The 23,441-nt window shown below is 38.8% G+C and overlaps 1 protein-coding gene across 15 annotated transcripts in view; it reads right to left on the bottom strand.

The window, feature by feature from the left end:
- Nucleotides 1-397: 397 nt before the first annotated feature.
- LOC127626790 (transcription factor COE3) overlaps nucleotides 398-23,441 on the bottom strand; it is a 110,269-nt gene continuing 87,225 nt past the window's right edge. For 4 of the 15 annotated variants that reach the window (XM_052102825.1, XM_052102826.1, XM_052102829.1 and 1 more), the window contains exons 11-16: nucleotides 15,273-15,361; nucleotides 9,761-9,826; nucleotides 8,890-9,055; nucleotides 6,170-6,370; nucleotides 5,328-5,525; nucleotides 398-3,010 (exon numbers count right to left, since the gene is read on the bottom strand). In XM_052102825.1, coding sequence (XP_051958785.1) covers nucleotides 2,979-3,010; nucleotides 5,328-5,525; nucleotides 6,170-6,370; nucleotides 8,890-9,055; nucleotides 9,761-9,826; nucleotides 15,273-15,361 — 752 coding nt within the window. In that variant the 3' untranslated portion in view covers nucleotides 398-2,978. The remainder of the gene's footprint in view (nucleotides 3,011-5,327; nucleotides 5,526-6,169; nucleotides 6,371-8,889; nucleotides 9,056-9,760; nucleotides 9,827-15,272; nucleotides 15,362-23,441) is intronic. The other 11 variants (XM_052102827.1, XM_052102828.1, XM_052102831.1 and 8 more) reach the window with 5 other exon arrangements.

Genomic DNA, 23,441 nt, shown 5'->3' with positions numbered 1-23,441 from the left:
TAAGAAAAATAAACCTATTGAATTATTTTATTTATTTAATTATTGTTTTACCCAATTGGCAATTTTTGTTATAAGCTTATTATAAGCATAAACGTTACAGAATTTTCTTACATTTATCTGAAATAAAGATATCTAATGTCATATTTCTTCAGAAGTTAATGTAGACTGTTTAGATATTTTATACCGGAAAACAATACTTCTTAATACATCACTGCTCTAGTTTTGTATATTTTATGATGAACATAATGTATTCTTTGACATCGTTTTGAATATCTAGCTGATCTTAATAGCAAAAGCGACCAAAATAAGGTTACAGGGAGAAATTGGTCACAGACAAGAAATACTTTAATTAAATATTATGAACAACTTTGTACAATAAAATGTAGAAATGTGGCCATAAACAAATAAAATCTTACAAGAGCCAGAAAAATGGGCATTTCCTCTTGTTCAGTGAAATCATCCAAGTTATGGCAACTAAGACTGAATGACTTAATTAGGCTAAAACACAAAACCAGATCGCAGAAATGATGAAATTCACAAATGCACTTTGCGTAACCTTGGGTTTTTCTTACTTTGAAGGTGACCTCGCCGGCTTCTCCACTTGGCCAAGCTTTGTTGAGGCATCATAAAGCAAATACATTGTACATTCATCATTTCTCCCTTTCTACAACTGCCTTTGCTTCCTGCAGCTATAGGAAACTTGTGTGCCCATTGCCAAGAAGAAACATCCGCTTTGGGTTTGAAACAGTAAAGGTAGCACCCTACCGACCATTACAACATTTACAAAGTGTTAAGTGCAAAGACAAGAAGCTAGCAATTAAAGACTTTACCGTGATTCATTTATAAAAATCAGTAAGTGAAATGATTTCAGCTATGCTACGTAGTCATGGGCTACTTACAAAATGACTTTTACAATATAGAACATTTGTAGTGTTTGTTCTCCATATATGATACAAAAAACTAAGTTTTAATTTGTGTTTATACCCTTTTGAATGTTCAGTTTTACTTGAGGGAATAGGGTAAAATCGATGATAAAAAGGCAAACTGACAAAATAGTCCAAAAAGATGAGGGGTCACAATAATAATTTTTTTATTTTAGTAAAAAATGTTTGTGCTTTTTACACCATTGATCTGAATGGAATAATGAGATTCATTGTGGTGTATGTTTTGTTGTTAAAACAGCAGAAAAGTTGCTCTCGGGAGATTCACTGGAAAGCCTTTTTTTCTGACACGTTTTAATAAACATTAATAGCTGATGTATATTTCTAGATGTTGTTGTTTTTTTTCTCTCTCATTGTTTTCCTTCTTGATCCCTGTAAACACGGTTGATTTATGTGGCAAAGTCATGGTGGCAGGTAAAAATGACTTTTTACATTCTACAAAAACAAAATTTACAACAACAATTGGATTTCCCCCCCGGGGGCGGCTTGACATGCACTTTATCTACTAATATTATTACAGTCAGGTGACACAAACAATTAATTTGACTATACAACAAACAGTTTCCTTTTTTTACAAATAAAAAAAAAGTACTTTTATAGATAACTTAAAAATTAATATAAAAATAAACAATGGATTTGACTGCTCCTTCGAATAGCAAATAAACAAACAAACAAACAAACAAGCAAAAATGGACGGAAGGTCTTGGATGACATAACAGAATTTCTGAATTACAAATGAAATGCGTAGACGATACAATCCATCAATACAAAACATCAAAAAACATAGGTGATGAATCTTGGCGATCGTAATGCAATACAAAATAAAATGATGGAAAGCAATATACAAAATTTCAAAGATAAATACAATATTTATAATTGATATGTTACAAAAAATTCCCTTAGTGACCGCAAGTGTTTTGAGCGAAAGTGTTGCAATGTATAAGACAATTTTACCCCTAACTGTAGGAATAAAACTCTGTCCTAAATATTTAAGTGAATCTGGAAAATTCAAGACAAGTGTATAAATATTTAGCTACAACTTTGGCAAAATCACAAAAGTCTACAATTGTATAACCACATACAAAACACATTAGGGGATAAGGAGCTAGAGGTAAAAGGACAACTTTCTGGTACAAGAAACAGACTTCACAGTAGCCTAAGAATGCAATAGTATACAGTGCTAGCAAAAAGTTGAAAAACATTGCAGATCACACTAGCTTTACAGGAAGCTTAAGCAGTGGAAATATTTTCTCTTTTTTTGTTCCTTTTGTATCTTTTTTAACCAACAGACAGTAGCGCTTCGTCTCTGTTAGTGTGCTTATTGAAGGCAAGAGAATTTTTTTGCAATATCAAAGTTACATCTTCTACCTACAATAAGTTACAAAGTTAATTTTCACCGAAGACAAGATCTCCGCTTGCACGTTCCTCACACGATTTATTCTTCCTTGCCTTGACTTTTCAATTTATAAATCATATATCTTATATCATTTCCAGTTAATTGGCTCTGTATATATTGGCCCCCTTTTGTCTTACCACAATCAAAAATAAAAGCAATAAACAAAAAATAATAACAATAAAAAAAAAAAAATGAATTCACATTATGAAGATGTGCATCGGCAGCACATCGGTGAAAGAGAAACATTCTTACACTTTTTTTACATTTTTTTTTTTATCAGTGTTTTCATCAAATGGCATATCCACAATGTTTCTTCCCACACATAGACATAGCCAAGATTAAACCAGAAATGTTTATACAAAATAGGTACTCTTTGTTATTTTTTTTCCCCTTTGGGATCGTGAAAATATGACAAGAAATTCCAGTCATTAAATTGAATTGTTCATGACGAAGTCGCTTGCATGTAAATTGATATTCGTTTGAATAAAATCTTTGAAACAAAGTGTCTTTTTCCTCCGAATAACAGAATAAGCTGCTGATTAACTTCATGACGAATGACGTTTCAAGGGTAATCCTCCGTAGTGGACTACGCCTTGTCCCAAACGAAGATACGGCTGCTTTACAAGGGAAGGGAGTGCAATTTACATGGGTGGGACCACCAGTCCGGACATGCCTGAAAGAGAAGAGAAACAAAGAGAGAGAATTTTAGCACCGGATGTCTCAAGACACTACAGGGTAGACAAAAAACAACAGCAACAACATTGTAAGTATGTCAGTCGCATTTCACAAAATACTCGAGTGGCGAGACTTGGCGTAGTCGGTAAAGGCGCTAGGGAGGTTTGTAAAATGGAGGCTGTTTCGGGTCGGGCTTGACAGGGGGAGGAAGGGGGTGATTGAGTGAAAATGTGCTTCACCAACAAGACACTCCTCTTTTTTGAAAGAGGAGCTTTCTGACATTTTCAGGAGAAAACATCCTGGCTCCCACATGTGTGATATTTCTCTTAGCGTTTTGTTAATGGCAAACACTGGGCCAGACTCCCAAGAGGGTTTCCCTGCTGACAGCCGAGAAACAACACGGTCACTTCTGCTAACGTCACATGGACCCACGGTCTCCCCTCCTCGATAGGCAACCAGACACCCCTCCGCTTTGCCCAAATTGAAATCTTCACCTCGCTCCCTCCTGCCATTACCAGAGCTGAGTGGATGCTGGAAAACCATTTGCATTCTTGTGTCAGGCTGTATTTTGTTCCCTATCTTTCCTTATCATGACATCTAAAGTCCAGATCACAAGGCTAGACGAGGTTGTACGCCCACCTCCCAGCTCGCACGCTTTGGCGTTTTGGAGAGCGAACACAGAGATTGATGTACTAGCTTATTCCACTCATTTCCACAATTAGGTGTCTAGTGAAGTGCCAGAGAAAAAAAAAAGCAATGTTGCCGCTTTCGACTTACTTGTAGAGTCATGCTTGGAGTGCTTTTAAGTTTGCCAAGGCATCTGATGTTGTGGCATTCCTCGTTAATTTCTGCAAACCACATATTAATAAGTAGATGCATGTAGTGGCATGAACTTTAATTTCTCAGTTCATTAGGTCTAACATTATTAATCTCAGTTGCACACGCTATGGCTAAAACATGTTTTCAAAGCAAACAACTGGGCCTTGACGAAGTGCAAATACGAGCGCACTAAACAGCAAGAGCAAGTCTTTAATTTACTGAATGACGCTGCCCTGCCGAGAATTCCAAATTCTCTTGCTCTTTCTTCTTATAATCACATTCAACCTGGCTTCTAATCACTTCGTCTCCTGTTAAAGGGATTGTTCACAAACATTCTGCCTAAAATTTCCATTTCTGTTTCACGAAAGCAATGAGGGTGAGTAAATAATGACCGAATTTCCATATTTGTTTGAACTAGTCCTTTACGTTTCTCTCCAGCAATGTTTTTCATTGATGGTAGTGTTCTGCTCAGCGTGTATAGCATGATATGTTAACATTTCTGCCCTTTTGGTTCCATCGCCTGCGTTACTTTTGTAGTAAACATGATTTTTTCAGTGCAACATTCATAAGAAATACATGGGAGTTTGATGTAAGGGTTTTATCAAGGCCATGTATAACATGATCCTTAATCCAAGGCAAAGAGAATATGGAGTCTCGATATGCGTCCAGGATCCCAGTAGGGTCAGTTAATGGGGAATTTGTGATTGTATTATTAATACATACCTAGTTCAGCTCAGTTTGAATGCAAAAGAGGCTGATTATTATTGGATTGGAATTGTAGTGTTTTTTTAGGCAATTTTGTTGAGTTACATACAGGGCCGTGGCTTAAATGAACAGGGCCCGGGACAAAATGTTATGAATGCACCCCCCATACATACACCACCCCCCAGCAATGTTCCTGGTAATCTCCCCTCAAAATGGCCCTGTTAGATGTTTTGTTTTAGGATCAAACACGGCAATTAAACATGAATACAATGCTTCGGATATATGGCGCCTTTTTGTTATATCGATCCCGGCCACTCGAGAATGAAAGTGGACAAGTCTCACGAGACACTTAACTTTCCTTAATCATTAATGAAAGATAAATAAATAAATAAATAAGCTCACGCATGCACATGCATTCTACATTCCGCATGCATAATGTCTTCTTGCACTTATTCGTCCATTCACCCATCCACACACAAATGCATAATTGATACAGGCAGCCATGTTTGTTAAAGAGACAGTTCACCCAAACATGAAAATTAAGTCGTTTTCAAGATGTTGGGCAGAATGTTAGTCTGCAAGTGGATGATGACTGAAACTAACAATCTGCCTAACATCTTTTGTGTTCTATAATGAGTAAATGACAACATAATTTACATTTTTGGGTGAACTATGCCTTTAAGCAGCAGGAATGGCGAATGGATGGTGTCTCTGGGTACCAGAGTGCAATAATGCAACCCAACAGGTGAGGCAACTGCGGGGCGTTCTAAAAGCAGGGAGTCGGCTCTCACCTTGAAGTCCATTGCCATTTGCACTGGTGCAAGAAGGAGGTGGAGATGCTTGGGGCCTGACAACTGGAGCAAAGGCGCTTTTTTGTTTCACTGCAGAGATGACATTTGCAGGTGAGAATGAGAAAATGCCGTGTGTACTGCTACAGTTTGAAGAGAGGCTGACCGAAGAGGCTGCCATTGTTGGGCTCGATGGAACGACTGCAACAAAGCAGACATAGTCACCACTCAGAGAGAGAGTTCACTTCTTACAGACGAGAATGAGAGAGCCGGGGCCTTGCCTCTTTTTCAAATCATATTCATGGAATGAAAACAAATCACGGAGAAATGATTATGAGGACACGGGCAAAGAAATGTGGGTGTGTGTTTGGGTCATTTTGAGGGGAGGGAAAGTAAACAAATACGTAAATAATCAGGTAAATTAAAAAATGGGGTTGGAATGGGATGAGATGTCCTGCCTCGGCCACTGTCTGGATAATAGGTGTTTTAATCGACTCTGATTGGGTAATTTTTTTTCTCCCCGAAAACATTTGTTTGTGTGATGTTTTTGGTGGCCTGCTTAGCTGAGCTGAATTTTCAATTAAATTTGTTTGGTTTCTTTTGTTCTTTTTTGTCATTTTGTTTTTGTTTTTGTTTCAATCGGGAGTTTTGATTGGTCGGATTGTTATATCTCGGTTGTTCAGCCTCCAGAGTCACCCCTCCTTTTATCCAGTAGCACACATTCCCAAAAGATAAAAAAATAATAATAAAACAAACGAACCACAAAACAACAACAGAGGAGTGTCAAAAGGAAAGAGAAGCACAGGTGGGTACAGAGAGAGCGTGGGGGGAGGGGTCGTAATTACCTTGATACTTACTGCCGTAGGGAGAGTTCGCGGAGGAGCCGTTTAAGAATCCCGGTGAACTGGGGACGCCCAAGTTGGGCATTCCTGCATTGCCGTAGCCGTTCATGCTGTTGCTGACGGAGTTGTAGTTGGACTGCTGCGGGGTGCTGCTTGGCACGTAACCGCGAGGTGACACACTGCTTGTGTTGCGACTGTAGCCGACTGCAGACAAAAGATATTGTGCAAAATCTGTTACATTGAGTGGAATATTTAAATATTCATCTTTTTGAAAATGCACGCTAACTCGTATAGTCTCCTAGTTTTGGTCGCTCAAATGTGCATGGGATGTCTTTAAGAACAATAGCTTTAATTTATTTAAATGTACTGTACATATACTGTATAATAAAGTTCTGTAATTTATGTAACAATTGTTTTATATTCATACATATGTACATTATGAATTTCTGTATACATTGTTTAAAAAAACATGCTTAACTGTCAGATTGGTTTTAAGAAAAAATTATATTTATATTATATATAAATATACAGTATGTATATTGTAAATTTCAGTTAGGGCTAGAAATGGTTCATAATACCATTCTTATGTAAATGGTGTCATTGTGACAATTTATTGTAAACATTTACAAACAATTTATAAACATATTTATATAATGGATTTGTGAATAAATCGTCCATAAAACCATTCTTAAGTACACTGTCAAATAGACAATTTACGCAAAAATGGTTTCATGAATAATTAATTTACATAACAAATTTCTTTATAAAGCATTGACAAAACCATTTTTTAATGCATTGTCAGTGCTACAATTTATGCAAGAATGGTTTTACGAACAATTCGAATGCATATACACCGATCAGCCACAACATTAAAAGCACCTGCCTAATATTGTAAATTTGTAAAAAGAGGTCTCCCTCTTGCCACCAAAAGAGCGCCAACCCATATCTCAGAATAGCATTCGAAGCTATTCGATTAGCACTCTGTTGACCTCTCTCTTCAACAAGGCATTTCTGTCCACAGAAATGCCACTCACTGGATGTTTCAGAAATGCTGCTCACTGGATTTTTTTTTGGCACCATTCAGAGTAAATTATTGAGACTGTTGTGCTTGAAAATACCAGGAGATCAGCTGTTACAGAAATACTAAAACCAGCCCATCTGGTGATGCCCAATGTGATCAAATTTTTCCCCATTCTGATGGTTGATGTGCACATTACCTGAAGATCCTGACCCGTATCTGCATGATTGTATGCACAGCACTGCTGCCACACGATTGGCCATTAGATAACATAGCATGGACGATTGTTGGTGACAGACAGGCTGGTTTGAGTATTTCTGTAACTGCTGATCTCCTGAGATTTTCATACAAAAAAGTCTCTAAAATTTACTCCGAATGGTGCCAAAAAAAAAATCCAGTGAGTAGCATTTCTGTGGATAGAAATGTCTTGTTGATGAGAGAGGTCAACAGAGAATGGCCAGACTGGTTTGAACTGACAAAGTCTACAGTAACTCAGATAACCGCGCTGTACAATTGTGGTAAGAAGAATATCAACTTCGAATGCTATTCTGAAATGCGGGTTGGCGCAGTTTTGGTGGGACCTACACAATATTAGGCAGGTGGTTTTATGTTGTGGAAGATCGGTGTATGTACTGTACATAACAAATTGTAAATCATGATTAATACCATTCTTACATGCATTGTTAATGAGACAATTTTACGAACAATTTCTATACATATGCTGATTTACAAAAGAATTGGTTCATGAACTATATATAAACGTGAACGTGTATGATACATTTCTGCGTAATCTGTTTGTAAACTTTGTAACTGTTCATACATTGCCAATGCAACAGTTTACATAAGAGTGGTCTCCAAAGATATTTGCTCGTGTTTCTCAAGGCCCAATGTGTTAACTTGGCCATTACGCACAGCTGTGCATTGAATCCACCTCCATGTTCGTAAGGAGGATATTCAATGTGTTAGCGTGTGTTCCAGTGTGATTTTTTTTTTCCATGTCCTAACCTTAGTGGAGGCAACAATGGAACAGGTGTAAACCTATTATCAGTACACTGGCTAAATGCAGTGTGTGAGATAGTGCTGCGTGTTCTGGCAGGTTTGCAGTGGAGAGATGGGGACAGGGTCAGGCACCTCCTGGGATCTATGCAATATACAGCCAGCAAAGATAAACCTGCTACCAGCCTGTGCCATGATTCATAGTGCTAGCAACTCGCTAATGTCCGCTAATCGTTGCAAGCATTTCTTTTTTTTTAAGATATATTCCTTGTTTTGATATTCATATGAATAACATGGGCTGAATATTTCAAATGTTTTATCAATGTTTTGTATTCTATTATTTTAGACCCAGGGCCCTGCTGATAAAGCCAACTTGTTTTAGATGGTTTAAGTTGGTTTAGTTGGACAAGCTGATTTTTAGCTGGTTGGCCAGCTGGTCCCCCAGCCTAATCAATCTGTCAAGTGCCAAAGCCTCCTCTAAAATCATCCAAACAGACCAGTCTAACCTGCTTGGCCAGGCAGGAAGTCTTGCTAGCCCCCCTTAGGCTGGTTTAAGGATTTTTTTTAGCCATTTTTAAGTGGAAATGACATGTTAGCAAATAATTGCCTTCTCCAAGATGGCACTGGTTAGACCCAATCAAATCAAGTGGTTTTTGTCATATTCGGTTGCAGTTTATCTTCGCTCAGGGCCACGCACCCTGGTCATTACCTTGTGAGGTCTCTGAGACGTTGACTGCGAGCTGACTACCAAAGGAGTTGACGCCCATCATTCCGCCATGAGAGGCCGTGTTGGCGAGGGATGGGATCTGGTTGTGGTTACGTGGTACACTGTACAGAGCCTCTGCGATATCTGCAGCCCTCTTCAGAATGATTTCCTACAACACAAAAACAGAGAGAGAAAAGTTATTTGTATGTTCTCAAAAGAACTTAAGGCAAGAGATCTATAATTGAGTATTTTCATTCCTTGGTAAACACAATTTCTGCTAGTACCAACAGCTAAAACCAGCCTAAATTGTTTAGCTGGTCTTCCAACAAGACCAATCTGGTGTATTTTGATTGTTTTAGAGAGAGACTCTTGGCAGCTGGTTAGACTGCAAGACCAGCTAGACGAGGGGTAACAAAATAAATATGTATTTTCTTCGCATATACAAAGTGACACCAGTCTTCCGTTTGTTTAGCTGTTGTTGGATTGCAATATCTTCACCTCTGTGCTATTTGACTGGGAGGAAATAATGTAATGGATCATTTCTTCTGAATATTTATTAGACCCCTCAACCATAGCTGCACTCCTCTGTAGAATATATTTCAGAAGTGCACCTTTTAGGACCAAGTTCATGGTTATCCTCCTATTTAAATAAACCTGGCTGTGTGCATGCGTTTTGAGTGATTAAATCGTCTCTTTGCACCAAGAGTCACAGGCACGAATTAAATTTCGAGAGAAACACGCTTTCACCCGGCTACAGTGACCTCCAGCTAGCTTTAAAACATACAGAAATGTAGCAAAAGGAGACGGAGGCTGATTTAATTACCACCACCATGTAGAGAACAAGAAAAGGCGCTTCGTTAGCTTGAGGTTGTACCTGGTTGTTGTGTGGCATTCCGTACAGGGCTTCCACAAGGTCAGCGGCTCGTTTTAGCAACACCTCCTGTAATAACAGCCAGAATACAACATAATTAGTCATAAAGACACATAAACACCATCACCTGATACCTAATCACCCATAAACAATATGCATGCATGTGGGTCTAGGTATTCATAAGTTAAATTACACACTATATCTCTCTTAAGACAAAACATACACAAGGTGAAGAGTCTAAATCAAAGAAATTAAAAGCATTACTAGTTATATAATATCAAAATGCATACATTTTTATTACTTGATGAGTGAAGTCTTGTGTAACTTAAGCTAAATGAGTCAACATAAGGACTTGCGTTTCACTGTGGACTTGTGGGTATTAAACAAACAAACACCAGCACGCCGTCGAGGATCAAAGACAGACGCTGCTTTGGCTGATAATTCCACACACTTTAGCTTAGAAGAACAATGAGTCATTTTCTATATCTTAATTAAACTGGCAGAGTCGTCAAAGACAACATCTCACCCCTAATTCATGGCCCAAATTTGCAGAAGAGTTCAATGCCCGTTCCTCTTTCTTCAGGACAATAAAGTGAATTAGCTTGGGTTAATCTAGTTCTTTCATAATGACATTAGGACATTTTTCAATTAACCCTCTTTCTCTAGCTGCTGTAAAGGACTTCATAAACGAGTTCCTCTCCAGAGCGGGCTGAGAGGCTGTGCGCTGGGACATGGATGCCAAGAACTCTTGCTTATCCCTGTCTGCAAGCTTTCCCCCCACTTATAACACAACAAGGATTAACCTGATGCCTATTTTCTCTTCAAAAATTACACCTAAGCTGCCAACAAGGCTCACGCAAGCGTCTATAAACCATTTTGTATGGGCTGCCTGCTATCGTGGGTTCTTTTTCCTCCTCAAACAGAAAAACCAGAGCAGCGTTTGAAGAAGTTATATTGTTGTTGCAGCACACATGTGTGATTTAGAATGAATTATCTAGGTTTGACACTTGACTTGGCTATCATAACCAAGAAAAAGAGAGTGCAGAGAATTTTTATCAGTTTAAGGATGGCTCTAAGGCCACATCTACATTATTTACTGTAGCTACATTTATGGATTGGCCACATTCACTTCCATTGTAAGTACCTCACTGTAACCCAGATCTTTTTCTTTTTTTAAAGAAACAAGGGACAAGTCTAAATTAATTTTTGTGGTAATCAAAATTATGTCAAAAATGCAATTAAGCTTAAGTTGTATTGAACCAAAAATAAAAACTGAAAAAAAGCTGTTAAAACCATCCTAAGGTGGGTTAGATGGTAGATTTGCTTTGTCAAACCATTTAGCCCTGTCTATTTTGATGTTCTTTTAAGGATTTTGACCACTTTTACACCTGCCAGACAGCAACACATCGACTTGGCAAGGCAGGGAGAGCAGCTAAACCACCTTAGTCTAGTTCAAGCTGTTTTTCTGACGGTTTTGAAGGTACATACTTCTCTTTTTATATATTTGCATATATGAAGATTTCAAGTTGCTTTGTAGTGTAACCACATTCACTGCCTTGTCCTTGCGAGTGCAGTCGTGTAGCTCAGAGTTCCTTTATCATGGCTGGATGGCTATTCCATTCCCATGCACATTCGCCATCTTGGATGTCTGTTTATCAAGATTAATCACAGAAGTCGAGGCCCGAGCGTGTGCCATACGTTTTATAGAGACACACTCCAAACCTGAGAGTAACCGGATGAGTGATTCTTCAAATGGGCATTTACCTCTGAAATTGAAGGCTCTGTTTCATGTCGCATGCATCTAGTTTGCATACAAATAAAGAATTACACTTGTCGTTCGGCAGGTAGAATCATTGAAAGGCCCAGCTGTCCTAGTCTTGCTCTATCATGGTTCTCTGCTCTCTCTAAGCAAGATTAAGTGTTTTTCTGAGCCACTAATAATTACTTATCATCTCAGCTGTCATATCACAAGACGTCTTACATGCCTCCCAATTTTAACTGGTGATTATCGCAATTAACGATGCCCGCGCCCTATAGCCTCAACCGTACGTGGGTGACCCCTTCTTGAACTTCTCATCCATATGGTGGATGAGAGTAAAAGACATAAGGATAGTTTAAAGAAAATCACGGCACCTCTCAACACTAATCTGTCGTTTGGTACGAGTTGTCTTTGCTAATGAACTGGATTTAGCGGCCCAAGTTGAAGTAGGAGCCTATCTGCATTAAGAGCACCATGAATGCATCGGCCAATCAGCGGAGGAGGCTGTGAATGAGTTTGTTTTGTTCCAGCATACCCCTCTCATCCTCCCAGCTTCACGCTGAGAATATGATTAGCGGTGAATGGTGTTCGAGAAGCATTTCCATGTAAATTTCAGAGCACCGGCGTTAAGTGTAATTGACTTCTCTCTTATAACAGACTGCAGGTTAGACCGACAGAAACTATTTAAGCCCAAAACGATCCCAAGGCTTGTTTCGTGACAAATGCAAGGGTTTATTATTACAAGAGCTCATTGTTCCGCCTGTGGATGAGAATCATTTAAATGGAGAACTTGTTAGTATCACTTTTGAATATCGCAAGTGGTATATATCACCACTGTTAAAGAAGCCAAGTGAGGTGAGGGGCTGGAGGTGCTAATGTCATTATAAAAGTGTAAGGCAATTATTCTGTTAGTTCTTGCCTCAGGTGCTGAATACATTGAGGAGTGCGGGGCCAATATGTGTAGCTACCTCGCAAATGCAGAGAGAAGGAAGATGAATTTTAATGCTTGGGTAATTGCTCAACATGAATGCATTTCTAATAATTTTTCTCGTATATTAGATTGAAATGGAAGCGGAATAGATTGGTGTTTGCGAGCTGAAATGGGACGCAAGACAGAAGGGCTAATGGAACTGATAAATGTGCCAATACGGCCAACAGGTTACCGCTATATGATTCGCAATAAAGATTACATCTCAGTATAGGACATAATCAGATTTTCATTCTTGTGTTTGTCTCTGTCGTGTATAGAGATAAATGGATGAAACTGATTTCAAACAAGGACAAAAAAGAAAGAGGAATTGAAGGTCCCTTCAGTAATCTCTTTCCTCATCACATGAGTGACTTCACATATTGCTTTGATTCTCTCTCGCCATCTTCGTATATTAACGCACTCCTTGAATGCCCCTCCCCTTCGATCTAAAATTATGGAGGTAAATTTCAATTCTGAGCAAGTCTCACTGTGAATGTGTTAGGGATGCTGATACTGCAAAGTCGATACTATAAACAAAGAAAAATAATTTGCCAATATGGTAGTCGACAGTCTTTCTTGATTAATATCTAACTTAATAAATGGTAAAAAAAAATATTCATACATTTCTGAGTGAAATTTCACTGGTATTAGGATTGACTACTGAAATATTTGGTATCGTGACAATCCTACATTGTGTGTAGCTGCTGCATTATTAAAGTGATGTCCAATGCAATATATGCACACCATATTGGCTTTCTGTCCTGCTACAATCATAGTCACATCAAAGCATGTGCGATGTAGATCCCCTAAAAAGAAGGGCCAAACAGAATAATCGATATCAGGGGCGTATCATCAACTCTACAGTGGACTCGAGAAGGCTTTGAGAGTGTGACGGCTTTACCTTATTGTTAACATGCTGTGTACATCCCTTCCCCCGAAACCTCTTATTACTGCGGTCTGTCTCGCGCCTGTAACATCTAATGCAGCCTCTTCTCCCAGACGCTGCGCCTCTCATTGAGAATATGTGTAAGGGTCAATTGCTGCTTTGCGTGGCGCCGGCTGTGACCCTCAAACGCGATAGAGAAGGCGACGGCTGCAGTAACTATGATGAATCACTTGGCACTTTCATTTACATGCCACTGAACTCACATTTGGGTCCATTAGAATCCAAAATCAAATATTTATATTATTTATTGGAACCGCTCCTGTGTGATGGTGCAGGGGCTTTACCTAAATTTCAGACACGATTCACGAAGAAGAAAGAAAATATGTCCTTTCCGCCACTGCTATGCACATCTTTGCTGTAGGTGGGTTGACCCAGCACGACACACTATCATTTATCTACAACTATTTCATATAAACAATTTTTTCCATTTTGTTTTGTTTTGCAAATATTATACATGGCATTTTTAAAAGATTACTTTGAATATTTGTACTTCAAACATTTATGTGGCACACTACCAGACTATTTAAAGGTATAGTTCACCTAAAAAGTAAAATAACCTCCATAAATGATGGAACACAAAAGGTGTTAGGCTGAACGTTAGCCTCGGTCACCATTCACTGTCATTAAACCTTTGTTCATACAATGAAACAATGGACCTAAGATATACACCTTTTCTTATACATAAATGTATATTTTAACCTACGTCAACTACCCAGGTACTGTTTTTTTTTTTTTTTTTATTAGATTTGAGCCTTTGAAATTATTACACTTGGCTCACTGTGGCTTTGAAAAAAAAAAATTTGGGGAAAAAAAATAAAAATGATTATTTTTTTATTTTTTTTTTTTGGGATAATGGATAGTTTAAGGCATTTAGGAAAATTAGATTTCCTTTCCAGATATTGGCCTCCACAGAGACAGTGAGCCAAGTGTAATTGAAACACATCATGTGGCGTTGGACAGAATCTTTGGAATTCATCTTTTGGTGCATGTCTGCAATGGTGGCGTTCCAGAGCTGTTCTAGTGGAAGTTAATGATAGCAGCTTCTCCCATGCTGGGCTTTAATAGATGTTTGTATGATATCTGTTATTAGGCCTCTGTGGTGGTCAGCTCACACCAAGCACCCATGAACAGGGCACAAAATAATTTCTTAACATTTTATTAAGAAAAGCCCTTGATGCTGTGCTACTCTCATATGGGAAATTAGCATGTTATCTATTAGCTGGGCACAAGTCATAGATCCTATCAAAGCCAAATGAGCACAAAAAAAAAATTAGAGGAGCGAATCAAAGAATGAAAAATAGGTCCGATCAGCACGCTTTGTCTTTCATGTCACACATCAAAACAAGAGAACTGCAATACGTGTCAACCACATGGGAACCTGAATGCAAACTGCATGGTTTGTGGAATTTGAATGGATTTTTTTTATTTTTTATAAATTAACCTAAAAAGCCCAGAGAGAGGGCTTGCCCATATTAACACACGTGAAGCTCATTTATTAACCTGCTAAGACAAGGACTTTAACAGAAAGCTCTGTAAACAAAAGATTAAACTGGATCTGGCTTTGTAAAATGAAAGGAAAACAAGAGCAAAATAATCACACATCAGAAAGAGGCCTCCGATTAGATTACAATCGCCACTGCCTACTGGGGTGGAAAAATACTTAATTGAACCATTTTGGAATGGCGAAAGTTTGTGCAAAATTGGGCGGAATCCAAACACACCGGATTGAATAGTGATGACTTTCCAAAAGTGATTGTGTGCGCTAACTTATCTGGGCAGTGAATTGTTTCCCCATTTTGACATTTCTATGATAAATAGCTTTCTTTCTTTTTTCACTGACCTTGGGCAACCTCTCCGGATCACCTGGGTGTCTGGGAATGACTTTCTGCAGTCTCTGGAAGCCATAGTCGATTGTTGGTTCGTTCAAAGCTAGACCGCAAAACAAGAAACGGCATCCATTACAATCTTGCACAGGCAAAACAAATGAACAGATTTATTCTTTCATATGCACCATCACAAATGTTATTACAGTCGCTCTTGAAAATGTATGCACCCATCATGCATTTTATTCCAAATATGTCTGAGCATTTGAATAAAAGGTAATAACATGGTTTTGTTGCGCTGTGTATTACATTCTGTCATGCGGCGTATCGTACACGAGGCAACGTTAATCTATCAGCTCGCCTATTTGGAAGAACAAGGGCTATAATTGATCAGATAAATTTAAAGGAGTTGCCGGATGCATTATGAATGAATGAGGCATGGTAATATAAACACACACAGTGATCACGACTGTCAACTCGATGAAGTCTGCATCAGTCCCAGTTCTTGAGGCACCGGCTGGATTTATGGGCAACGGGCAATGATGACATATGTCTGGCTATTGCCCCCTTCAAATTTATCCATCCAACTCGCACACTTTCTGTTTTTTCTACTCTGTCGTGCACTAAAGCAAAGCAGGCAGCAGAAATACTTCATCTTACAGAGCTTTAATAATCGGTGAATGGTTGACTACAAACTGATGTAGGGCGCTATCATTTCACAGCTGTGCCAGGGCTGGCCTCATGAAATTGCTGGCCACAAATAGTAATTAATCTTTTCTTTCACACGCACACACACACATGTACACTCCCTCTCAAATTGGAATTTTGAGTATGAAGTGCTTCGGTTATAAATCAGACAGTGCTGCTTGTATACAAGTGCATGAATCATAATTTGAACTTCCTGCTAGCGCATGCATTGCATTTAACAGGCTTTAGAAGAGTGCATGGAGGTCTATTACAACACTTCTTGAGAGGAATACTAGACTTTAGCATGCAACATTATTTCAGATCATGCGGCATATATTAGTATCAGCATATGTCACACACAAAAACTTTTTTTTTTTTACAAATTATACATAATGACTATATACGCATTGGCCACATCCACACTACAAGCATTACCAAAGGGGGGGTATTCCCAGCCCAAATGCATTGGTTGAGCCAACGTTGCCATGTCGAGCTGGTCAAACAGATGTGTTTTGATAATGCCACAGAATGGCTTACTTACAACCGTCTCTGCATATTAAGCTGGGATAGGAGTATTTTAACACTGAGAAATTGCACACCTTGTCTTAAAAAGAAAGAAATTGGAGAGTAGGAACAAGCAAGTGGAAAATCAGCATGAAAAGGTTATTAGACGTGAACATAGATGTCGTTGTCAGTGACGCATGTGTATAAATCAATGCGTTTTTTCTTAAAAGATCAGATCTGTCTGTTCCCCTTACTCAGCATACTGTCTGTCACTGAACTCTGCTCTGATAAAAATGAAGGAAATGCAAGAAAGATCTAAAGCGGAGAATGAGAGATGACAGCCGTCGAGGCGAAGACGATCATATTAGACAGGAACTTCCTGGAAATAATTGGTTGACTTTATGATGAAGTACTACCATTACACATACTACAATTACTAAGTGTGGTAGGGAGCGGCAATCCAATCAATCCAATGTGATCAATATCAAGTCAAGGCTTGCGTTTTGGCACGTGTATATCCAAGTCATCGCATGACAGCAGTGATGCTATTTGACATGCCATCTTGCATGGTTGAAGACAAAGTAGCATGCAGGAATTCAAAGTAAGATGTCAGCTTGTTAATAAAGCATTGATCAGATGTATTGATTTTACATGACATGGCTCTACAAGGATGTAGCTCTCTAGCACACCTCCACCTCCCCCACTACATCACATCTGTCGTTCCTAAACAGACACCCCCCACCTTCCATGACAGCTATGGTGACAGGACTGTCAGAAGGACAGGGCAGATGTAGATGTTTGTATTACCGCACTTCATTATGCCTGAATTTGGCCATACGAGGGAATCCATCATTTCTGGGTGGCAGTGCTGTCTTTCTCCACCCGTTTCTTATGTCTGGGTTCTGGAGGCTACACAAATGCATCATGGACTTTGACATTAGGGCTTCAGGATGTGTATTTGCTCTGGGACGTACAATAAAAGTACCTGGTGACGTTAAATATGGCCAAAAAGTGTCAGATTTATAGTCGTTCTGATAGCACAATCATACACCATGGCTCCGAGCGGCAACATGTTGTTCTCTGGTCTGACATTGAGGCTTTGCTGATGAAGGAATGTGTGCGGTTTGATAAATGTATCGGAAGAGTGGGCGCTAAACGCTCTTCAGTTATTGATTGGATGCTAATGTAGTAAAAGAGGTCAGTGAGACCTTCATTAGCACAAGACAGTCCCTCACCTCTGAGAATCTCCACCTCAAACACACCAGGAATTATTAATTATAGCCGTGTGAATGGATGGATTTACTACTGAAGATAAGAGGCTACTGACCCTTTTAAAAATGTAAATGGTAGTCATAGTTGCCACCAAAATATCATAGTTACTATTTGGGATGTGGAAACCTTGTATAAGCCACCGCTGAAATTAATGTCTTGTGATTTTACAGTCGTAATGGTCCCACTTTATATTAGGTGTATTAAACTACTGTGTACTTCAGCATGTGATACAATGTACTTATGTACATAATGTATGTGCTGTTGCAGTATACTTACATTTAAAGTACCTGCATTTAATTGCATCTGTAGTTACACTGTTAACCTTATACTTAACCCTAAATGTAACCCTACCCTAAACCCTAAACCCTACCCATACTCATCAACCTACCCATAGGGGTAGGTAGAGGTGCACATCAGGCTACGCCGTAGGTAAAACTGCCTTTTACACAAAATATTTTCTATATTAGGAGACATAGCTCTAAAAAGAGTGAGGCTTAGAGTCAAAATTAATGCGAACGACCAAATTATGAGGCCACCGATCGAGTCACAGGAAGTCAATATCGGCTGATTCCGATCTGTGGCCGATCGTTCGATATTTTATTTATTTGCCCAAAAAAACCCATTGGAGAGCAAAAACAATTGTAAGTTATATGTCTTAAATGTCTTTTTTTTCCTCCTAGACACCAATGAGATTAAATAGAGAGCAAATCGAGGTCTTCTGCTTCTCCGAGATCTTGACAATATGACGTGCTCAGATTCGCCACGATACCAAAGTCAATAACCAAACGTCAGAGATTTCCGTTTGAAACATTTCACATCAAATTCTTCCGAGACCAAATTATCTGAGTTATGCTATCCACATTGATTGTATACCTCTATATTCTTTCTGTACAAAAAAACAATTGTCTTATTTATTTCTATTTATCCTAAGCAATTTTAGGACACATCTGAGACAAAGTTGACACTTAACCATACCTAACTGAGCTCGCTATCTATTTACCTAAGCTATGAAGGTGCAAACAATGAGCAAGACAATGTCAGTGTGTGGTCGTTTTCAGCGCAGGCCTGAGGCTAAGCCCCTCCCACGGGTATCTGAGCCACCCCTCCAGCCCGGGGCTTGGCCAATCAATAGCACTTTCCTGTTTTAGAGCTGGGTAATTATGAGGTGGGGAGAGTAGGTGACCTTTCACCTGTTCTGCATTACTTTGCAGATATTAAGATAAATTGCCCGATTTTGGGTAAACATATGCTGCAATTCAGGCTGTCAGCAGCGGTTTGCTCAGGGATAATTTGTATTGATCTCTCCGTTTCTTCCCAATTCTGCCTACTGACCTCACGGATAATGAGAGAGAGAGAGAGAGAGAGAGAGAGAGAGAGAGTAAAGTGCTGGATATGGCCGTATAGTCACCATTGCTTCTCCTGGTTGAGTGTATCTGGAAGCCTGCCATATGTCAGAGTGTTTTGCTTACGTCTTGATTTGTCATCCATTTTCTGTTTGTTTGTTCTATCCATCCGAAATGGAATAGGAGGGGGGATGAACACAGTTTAGCACGTTAAATCAAAACAGGCTCACTTCTTTTACACGACTGTTATGAATTATGAAGCCACCCATATAAAGAGGAAATGTGTTTGCTAATGAGCTAGCATACTTTTCAGGTCGAGTGAATGAACAGAAGGGTTTGCGTTTGATGGATGACAAATCTAAAGCTCCTTGGGCTGGTCATCATGTTTTAGTTGTTGGTTTTTCACCCCTCATTTGTAAAAGAGAATGTTAAGCACAATCTGCCTAGTACTTAACATGAAACAGACTCACAATTTAGATTTGAGAGTCTGTGTGTATACAGTGAGGTTCAAAAGTCCAAGAGACTTGTTGCGAAATGCTTCTATTATGCTTTCTTGTTTAATACAGTTTTAATTTATATTATCAGCATAAAAGTTTGAGTGAAAAGTTGAACTGAAAAATGTGCATGATTTCATGATTTCTTATTTTTTGTTATGCCATGATCCATGTTATCCCAGCATGATTTGAGAATATTCCAGAAAGAATCGTGTGTGCTTTAATGGAAGCAGGAAAACAAGACGTTTTCAGACAAAAGTGTTGACATGGTCAATGTCACATTTGCCAATTTAATTAGTGATCTATAACTGTGCACAATGTTAAATGTTTCTCATTCATTTCATATTTGAACACACTGTACTGTATATATTTTAGTGTACATTGTTTCCTACTTGGCACGTGCGCGCATGTGTGGGTAGGTTTGGGTGGTTACAAAGGAAAACATTTTTAAGGTAACAAACTGGTAATTACAAGGGTATTATGCTATAAATGTGGTTTATGAGGACATTTCTAGTGTCCACACAATTCAAATCGCTTAAACATACTAAACAATGTTTTATTGAAAGTCCTCAAGATTTTTTTGTGAGGGTTAGGTTTAGGGGTGGGGTTAGGGGACAGAATCTATCATATAGTGTAAAAATAATTATGTCTATGGAGAGTTCTTATAAGGATAGCCGCACAATGTTTGTGTGTGTGTGTGTGTATATGTGTATATGTGTGTGTGTGTGTGTGTGTGTGTGTGTGTGTGTGTGTGTGTGTGTGTGTGTGTGTGTGAGTCCATATATTTCAAGATTGAGTGTTTTGACCTTGTTCCCGCAGACTGTATATATTGTCATTCTTCAAAACTGACAGGCTAGAGTGCCACAGATACTAAACTGTGACACATTTTTATTTAGTAATAAGAGAAGTGTCCCATAATAACAGCACAGGGAAGTGACACTATAACAATCAATCACAATAAAATACAACTGAACAGATTTGCAAAGTTATACAGCAAAGAAAGCTTAATTTATTTACTATATATACTATTTAAAAATAATAAAAATTGCACTTCACAGTTGGTTATACACAGATTCCACATTGTTTGCATCTTCTGCACTGATTGTGGGAAAAATTCAGTTTTTTTCATTCATGTATTTATTTATATTCATTTTCTTAAATAATCTGTCCTTGCATTCCAGAAGTCCATTACATCCCATGATGATGATGATGATGAGTGTGTATCATTGGTTTTGATAATGTCTGGCTTTCTGGCTTTTGCTCTCTATTACTTTGACTAATTATCCTTAACTGCTGCAAGCTTATCTGTGCCCCACCTCCACCATCAAGAACTGTTTTTTCATTTAGTTTTTCTTCTGGAATTTCTACATGCACAAATCAAAGAAGGGAAACATGATAGATATAAATATGCGAAAGGAGAGCTTCCCTTTTTTTTTTATTATTAAGGGAAAGGAGAATGCCCAACTGTTGTCAACACACTCGACGAAAACATAAACTTTGAAAGGGAAATATCTTTTAACACCGATTGCACATTGTTCCCAAGCTGTGCCAGTAAGATATGGGGAAAAAATGAAAGAGGAAAAGCATCAGAGGGCATTTTGAGTTTAATGCAGCATAATAAAAACAGGAAAATTGTCATTGTTTTAGCACAGCTGTTGAATTTCACTCTAAATTAGGTCAATTTTCATCGCAATTATGATTGTCTTCCTGTGACTTGCCCAACCAAGAGTTGTAGTAACAATTCAGTAACTTTCCTTTCCTGAAAACAGGCCACTTTCATAATTATAATTTATTTGAACAGGCCTGAAATACAATCTGAGTAAAAGAGAGACACATTTGTTATTGTCATCGAGAGAAAGAGAGAGAGAGAGAGAGAGAGAGAGAGATTCAAGCAGCTGCCCACAGATGCTTCTCGCAACAAAAAAAGGGAAACTCTTGTGATGTGTGAAAATGAACTTGTCCAATCAGAGCGCTCAATAAAACTTTTTAGACACATATATGTGCCTCTATATGAATATGATTAGTCTACAATGTGTCAAAGTATTGCCAAAAATGTGCCCAAACTTTTTCACTGGTAATGTACGAAACATTTTATTAAACAAACTACTGCCGACTACATGAAGTTGACCAGGTCATAAACACAAGAGTGTTTGTGAACCAAAAGGTACCAAAAGAAATGATGGACATCTAAATGGGATAAATTAGCTGATGCCCGACTAGTTTTGTACTATTAAAGTGCTTTGAATTTCAAGCTCGGTTTGAGCGCGAAAGAGAGAACTAGTAAAGAAAAAAAGAGGGGATTTTCGGAGAACACAGGGAGCCTTCAATGTGGCGGAGCTAACTTCTTCATTTTATTGCCAGCTGTCTCCGAGGAAGCTATTTCATCTCTGAGAAATCCAGATACTCTGGAAATTAAAATTTCAAAGATCTCCGGCGTGAAAAAAAAAAAAAAGTGTAGGAGTGTAGGAGAAAAAAAAATCAATGGAGGCAGATCAATGCTCATAGAAATTTCATGAACTTTGAACCGATACAGGCATGATGATGAGAGAGACAGAGAGTGTGTGGAGGGGGGTTTAGAGCCACCGATAAAGTGTCGAAAGGACAAGAGAAGCCCATCTAGCAATCTAGGCCATTCATATTTTACTTCCCTGACAGAAATTACAATTCAAGTCTATTTCTGTAACACAGAAGGTTACTCCTTCTACTTTTGTCAGCATTCTCCATCCTTTGCATCCGTGCAACTCACCTCAGGCGTATCTGACTAAAATGGTGCACTTTAACAGCCCGCCGATATCAATTTGAATTGCATTCAGTCTCTGCCGATCACAGATGCAAATTAATATTGCAAAATGAAGATTAATAAGTGGATTAAGGGGGAGGGTGGGAGTAGAAAATCGATGGTCGCTAAATTATTGCTGCATTTTCGTCCTCATTCGAGATGAGTTGTGTTTTCCTCCACCGGTCAATACGTTGCAGCAGCTTTCATTAATCTATAAATACATTTGCAGATACGTTTGGGGCATACGGATTAGGGCCGGGTCAGAGAGGTGAGGACACCAGCAAACAGAAAGATGTTTAGGAACACGAGAGTGCAGCCCATCTATTAGAACCAGCGCTGACCACTAGAGCATGACGAATTTCTCTGACTTAGTGAGGACAAACCTATTTAAAGCTGCCAGAGGAAAAAAAAAAGGATCCAGCCAAAATAGCAACCAGAAGGGCTAATTATACCCAAATCACCCCTCTCTGTAAGTCTCTTTAAGGAGAGTGGGTTCATTTCAACCTTCCAGCACATGCAGAGGTTGGCTGAATCTTTTTTGGACCGCTGGTTATTATAGAGATGTAGCTTGTTACAATATTGGAGTGGTGTGGAGTGGTGTGGCGTAGTGGCTAAAGCACAGGGCTGTTAATCGCTGGTTCGAACCCCACGGCCACCACCATTGTGCCCTTGAGCAAGGCACTTAACTCCAGGTTGCTCCGGGGGGATTGTCCCTGTAATAAGTGCACTGTAAGTCGCTTTGGATAAAAGCGCCTGCCAAATGCATAAATGTAAATGTAAATGTAAATATTGCATTCAAATATCACAATAATTGCGCGGTCCTCTCTTAAGTAATATTTCTCAAAGAAATTTTCCCTGAAAATAAATATTCTCATCTACAGATAAAGGTCCTCATTTGTCGGTTCTAGTTATAGGCAATCATTGATTTTAAAGTGAAAACGCTCTCCAATAACTCTCTTTTCTGTTTCCTAACATTTTCTAACAAACACAGATTTGTATGGATGTTTCCTAAATCATTGCCTACAAGCAGGGCTGGACTGGGAAGAGAAATTGGCCTGGGATTTTACATAGCAACTGGCCCAATATGCTGTCCTTTTCTGCATATTG

This window comes from Xyrauchen texanus, chromosome 33, assembly GCF_025860055.1.
Source record: "Xyrauchen texanus isolate HMW12.3.18 chromosome 33, RBS_HiC_50CHRs, whole genome shotgun sequence".
Taxonomy (NCBI): Eukaryota; Metazoa; Chordata; class Actinopteri; order Cypriniformes; family Catostomidae; genus Xyrauchen; species Xyrauchen texanus.
Note: the sequence above shows the minus strand (reverse complement) of the source record. Positions and strands in the feature narration are given on the sequence as shown.